The sequence below is a fragment of the Triticum aestivum genome, chromosome 2D (genome assembly GCF_018294505.1).
Source record: "Triticum aestivum cultivar Chinese Spring chromosome 2D, IWGSC CS RefSeq v2.1, whole genome shotgun sequence".
Classification (NCBI taxonomy): Eukaryota; Viridiplantae; Streptophyta; class Magnoliopsida; order Poales; family Poaceae; genus Triticum; species Triticum aestivum.
Window position 1 is genome coordinate 15,030,185 of NC_057799.1, and position 5,535 is coordinate 15,035,719.

Here is a 5,535-nt window from a genome sequence, read left to right on the forward strand (position 1 = left end):
AGCTGCAAAGAAAATGTGAGAAGGAATACGAGTAAAAAATGTATCAACATAATGTCCTTGATAAAAAAAGAAGGTTTCATGCATAATTTGGGTATGTATCCAGAAAACAAATGGGATAACAAACATAGGAATTGTGCCAATCACACTCCAGAGTCACATCTGTCAAATCCTATCCATAGGTTTCCCTTATCTTGGCATCAATTTCAGTCATTCAGTTCATACTTATTTGCCAACCAGAAGTGGGGTTCGTTTAAAGAATCAAAGATAATCATGCGGTCAATAGTCTTAGTTATTTTGTAGCTTCTTAAAAAACATGGTTAAGGGGGAAGTTAGATCCCTTAGATGTATGGTTTTAGGTAGAAATGAGTCACCTTGAGGAGACCGCCTTGAATGCAGGTGGGTGCTCTAGCTCACTTCTTGTCCACGACATCACTAGGCATATCAAGTCCGGATGGTATCTTCCCAGAGAAATTGCATGTATGGGTTCCTGATCCAATCTTACTGCAACATTGCAAAGCAAATCCACGCTATAAAACATCAATCATCTGCACTAATAATCATTGAAGCAAAACAAGAGCTAACCTTACGTCGACCAACACCATTGAGCGAAGCTCACAATTGGCAAAGCTGTATATAACCAGGTCAAAGTTAGCAACATGCACCCCCCTCTCAAAAGGAAAAGTGAGCGACATGCACTTGTGATGATACAATCAACCATGGTCTGAACATTTTAGGATCTAGCACAAGAATAATTATACTGATATTGCAAGACAAAAGTTCTCTGAAGAACTAGCTCTATCTAGTCATGTTATCCTAAGCCGAAGAATACAATACTTCTTTCCATGTACATATAGAAAAAAATAGTCCAATTTGCTTGTACTTGTGGGTTTAAAGTTGTTGTAGGTATATAATGCAAATATTGTGCTCCACAACAACACAAGATTGCAGATATGGTGGGTTGATTATATGACAATTACCAAGGGAAACAATTACTTACCGCTTGCTTAGATCCTCTGCTATGGCTGGATGACACTCTTTGCCGTACATGTTTAAAGTGAAATCCAAGAAACTACTGTGGGTGACAATAGCTATGTCTTTTTCTTCTCTTGTCCATAACCTGCGATCACATCCAGTGATCATTTTTAATAAGGTTACCAAAATAAATTTACATGTAGAGTGAATGTGTCATCTAAGGTTTGTCTTTCTCAATGCATGCTACCCATGAATCTCTGGCACTAGGACTCTCTAGTGTCAAATAGTCACTTAGTGATAACTCGCTAGTATATGAGAAACAAGAAATCAGAGGAAGCATTGTGTGGAGCGGAGGGTATTATCCAAGGCAGTGCACAAACCTTTGCCATTAGTTCTAGATTTTCTCTAAAACATGTAACGAGGTTTTGTGTTGACACACACAAAGTAACATATATGTCCATACATGTGTAAAGGCAAATAGCCTTATTCGTCGGAAACATTGGAACAAATTGTTTTAAAGGACACGGGAAAATAACCAAAAGTGATATAGGACGTGTACATGAGTACTATTGAGGTACTTGGGTTTTATTTTCATATGAAGATCAATAGAATTTTGTTTTCAAGGAACTAAAGAAAAGAAACTAATCAGTCGTAAAAAGAAAAATTACCAGTCAATAAACTTCATGCCCCTGGCAGCAACAGATTCAATTGTTTCTCTGACTTCTGGTTCCCAAAGAACATCTTCATCATTTTCTATCTGTAAAGAACACAAGAACACATATATTAAAACACCATCAAAACACCGTCACATGAACTCGTCTTGTGAACTAGCAATATTAGGTACTTGCCAAGGAAAAATCAATGGCAGGAAAGAGAGCACGATATTTTGTTATGCTGCTCCTCCGGTCACAGGGATGAACACCCTGCATTTTTTTATCAAATTTAAAATGAAATATCAAAATATTTGTTGACAAAGCATGACTGATGTGGGAGAAGAAAAGACAAATAGAGGTGTCCAGTTTCTCAAATGACGGTAGTTAACTTAGAAGAGAACGAACTAAGCTGAATAAGTTATTCTAGCAACTGCAGAAAAATCCTATTCTAGTTAATATTTAAGGGAGGTCAATGTAAATAAGACACTCAATGTTGACAACACTATATAGATATGTAAAAAATGACTGCTCAGGTTTTAATTGTATTTCTTCATGAGAGAGAAATACCAAGCGCTCCCTGCAGGCCTCAACTGCAAGAAATGGTGGGCAGTTCAAACTTGAAATAGCCTTATGTCCACTGTGTCCAGCACCTTCTACCATTAATAATGGTGATGCACTTGCTTCATCAGTATTGCTCCCATGACCAAAGACCCCCACTGCAGTTTGCATAGTCCTGTGAGATTAGTTCAATGAAATATTGTGAGGCTCATTGAGAAAAAACATACTACTGGAATGCACCATCATATTATATCATACCTCAACATAGGAGTTCTCATAATAATGTATACTAGACAAGCATGGTTAAGTATGTAAAAGAAGAGCTCAAACTAAATTTCATTTTTACTAAATTATGTGCACATGGGTCATGTAAGACATGTAGCAAGGATTACACACAACAATGATATTCATTAGTGTACAAAACCCAAACTACAAAGTTTGGAACAGGATGCAAAATAATGAAATTATGTACAAGAAGATCAAAAGGTCAAGGAAAACTATACCTCAGTAGAGGGGAAACAATGACCAGCTCAATCTTTTTGTCTAGTCCACATTTTGTCACATGTTCTCGCAGGCAATCAACCTACAAATGCATGCAAATTAACATCCATGCAATTGGGAATGCTAAATGATTTTTTTGATATTTCAATCAACTTTATGTGTATAAAGACTTCAAAATGAACATTTCAAATGGGCTCACGACCATAAATGAATCAATAAAGGAATCTCGATGTCATCCAAAAAGACGGTGTCATTGTGTTTTGATGCAACTAGGATTATGACTAACTTGATGCTATCCCACAACTTTCTGCGAAAATGTTTTTCAATATAATTCAATGAGATTTGGTTGTATGGGACATAAATATTTGGAGTAATAATGTCAGAACTACAAAATAAAATACATATAACTTACTGTGTTTAGTTATTTTATAGTTGTAAAATATTTATTAAATATAAATAGCATGATACAGTGGAAATTCTCATGCATGTTTGCATGTTGAAGTGGACTTTGTCCTATGCATGATTACATGTCTAGGTGATCCTATTTCCATGCATGTTGCATGATAAGGTGGCATGCTCACATGTTGAGATAAATGGGTTAGTGGGAGCAAGCTATTTAGGTATAGAAGATAAACTGAAAATACATATAACTTATTGTGTTTGATTATTTTATATTTGTAAAATATTTATTACCAGTAAATAGCATAATATAAATTTGGATGCATATTTGCATGTCAAAGGTTTTTTTTCCTATGTATGGGTGCATGTTGTGGTGGACCTATTCCCATGCATATGTTGCATGATGAGGATGTGTGCTTGCCTGATGATATAATATTTAGAAATCGAACATATCATTCGTCCGAGGTTCATGCTAACACATGTTACTTCATTTCTTTTAAGGCGGCAATAAGAACCATGTGAACTACCAACTGGCAACATCAACATATGATTTTGCATGAAGATTACAGTAGTAAAGAAATAGTATTCTCCAGGATGTCAGCAATAGAAGCTTGACAGAACAAAGACATTGAATATTGCAATAACACTACTAATCGCCGCCAGCATTTGCATTTGACTGGAGATGTCACAATCTAAATAAAGGTTGAACATTATAAGTGAGGATCTATTAGTATGTGAAGTGAATGAATCTTGGACCCAACACTTAAATTGTCAGAATAAATGTCTGCTACCACTAGAGCATCATGATTTGATGCTAATTTTACACATTTTTATATTAACAATCTTAATGTTGGATAATATTGTACCATTGATGGCTTGATACCCTGAGCAGAACACATGATAGTGACATACAAGCTACCATCCAATCCTATGGCGGTGAAAGATAACGACAAAAGCATGTGTGCTTCCATTTGTAATGCTCTTGTCAACATCACTGTGGCATTGTTGCCTTAAATATTTGACAAAAGCACCACCTTGGTTGCCCACAACATAATGTCTACCTTTGTTATTAGATATGACAACAGATGGTAATTAACTAACAGAAAAGAAACAAGGGATTTTACTTGGCTCCAGCCCAAAGGGGTAATGTGAGCATCAAGCAGCGCAAGCGACATGTAGGCACTATGATCCTTTTCGCCTTCCACATTATGAATACCTTGAGCATGCCTCACCTACACACGTTTGCTACAGTTAATCAGATGGGACATTCTTTACATATTTCATACAAGTTGGTTGCCTAAAACTGAGGAGGTGTAGTACCAGGTATATGTTTTTGCAGCGGTGCTGAGGATACATAGCAGTGCGAGCACTGGCCTCCATTTCTGCCCAATAGAAATCAACAATCATATATTATTATCCAAAGAGGAGTTAGAAAGATAACAACAATGGAAAGAGATAGTTGTATCATTGCGAGATGGAGTTGGGCAGGTTCTTAACTTTCCTATCAGTACTTAATTCTTTACTAAAAGACACACATGTGATTCTGCAAAATGGAATAGTTGTATTGAAAACTGACTTTGAAAAATCTTATGACAAAGTCAAATGGCCTTTTATTTAGCAAACATTAGAGCGAAGGGCTTCTCCGAGAAATGGGTTGTGTGGGTTGATTAATCTCCTAGTGATAGTGTGGTCACAAAAGGGAATGGATATATTGGGCATTACTTCCGAACGAAAAAAGTGTATTAGGATGATCCACTTTCTCTAATAGTATTTAACATTGATGTTGATATGTTGGCCATACTGATTGAGTGTGCTAAACAAGACGACGAAGTTGCATGAATAGTGCCACATGTAATTGAGGAGGGGCTCTCAATTCTGCCATATGCAAGGATACGATTCTCTTTATGGAATATGACATGGAAAAGGCAAAAAACCTTAAATCCTTGCTCTCAGCATTTGAGAAGATGTTGGGTCTCAAAATTAATTTTTAGAAAATAGAATTGTTCTGTTTTGGAGAAGCTAAAAAGGCACCTGCACAATATGCCAGAGTTGTTGGGTTGCGAGCAATGTTACTTACCAATTAAGTACTTGGGAATTTCGAACCCATTATTGGCGCTTTCAAGTGTGTAGTGGAAATATGTCGAGGATCGATTAAAGAAATGCCGAAGTAGTTGGAAAGGCAAGTTGCTTTGGGGGGGGGGGGGCTTTTTTGATCAACTCAGTACTCACAAATATGTTATCATTTTTCCAACTACCAAAGGGTGTTCTACAAAGGCTGGATTACTTTAGGTCCAAATTTTTCTCGCAAAGTGACATCGAAAAGAACAAGTATAGGCTAGCTAAATGGAACGTGTTTTGCCAACCTAAATATTAAGGGGTCTTGGCATACATCATATCCAGGTAAAAAACAATGCCCTGATTGGTAAATGTCTATATAAGCTTCTTGCTGAGG

General features: G+C 36.6%; 1 protein-coding gene across 1 annotated transcript; it reads right to left on the reverse strand.

Moving 5' to 3' along the window:
* Positions 1 to 410: 410 nt before the first annotated feature.
* Positions 411 to 4,472, reverse strand: LOC123048303 (phosphoglycerate mutase-like protein 1). The gene is made up of 9 exons (XM_044471431.1): positions 4,404 to 4,472; positions 4,208 to 4,315; positions 2,687 to 2,766; positions 2,193 to 2,358; positions 1,821 to 1,895; positions 1,641 to 1,729; positions 998 to 1,117; positions 583 to 627; positions 411 to 501 (listed from the first exon to the last, which is right to left on the reverse strand). Exons 1-9 carry the CDS (start codon positions 4,461 to 4,463, stop codon positions 411 to 413), a joined length of 834 nt encoding a protein of 277 aa, XP_044327366.1. The 5' UTR covers positions 4,464 to 4,472.
* Between the last annotated feature and the right edge of the window lie 1,063 nt (positions 4,473 to 5,535).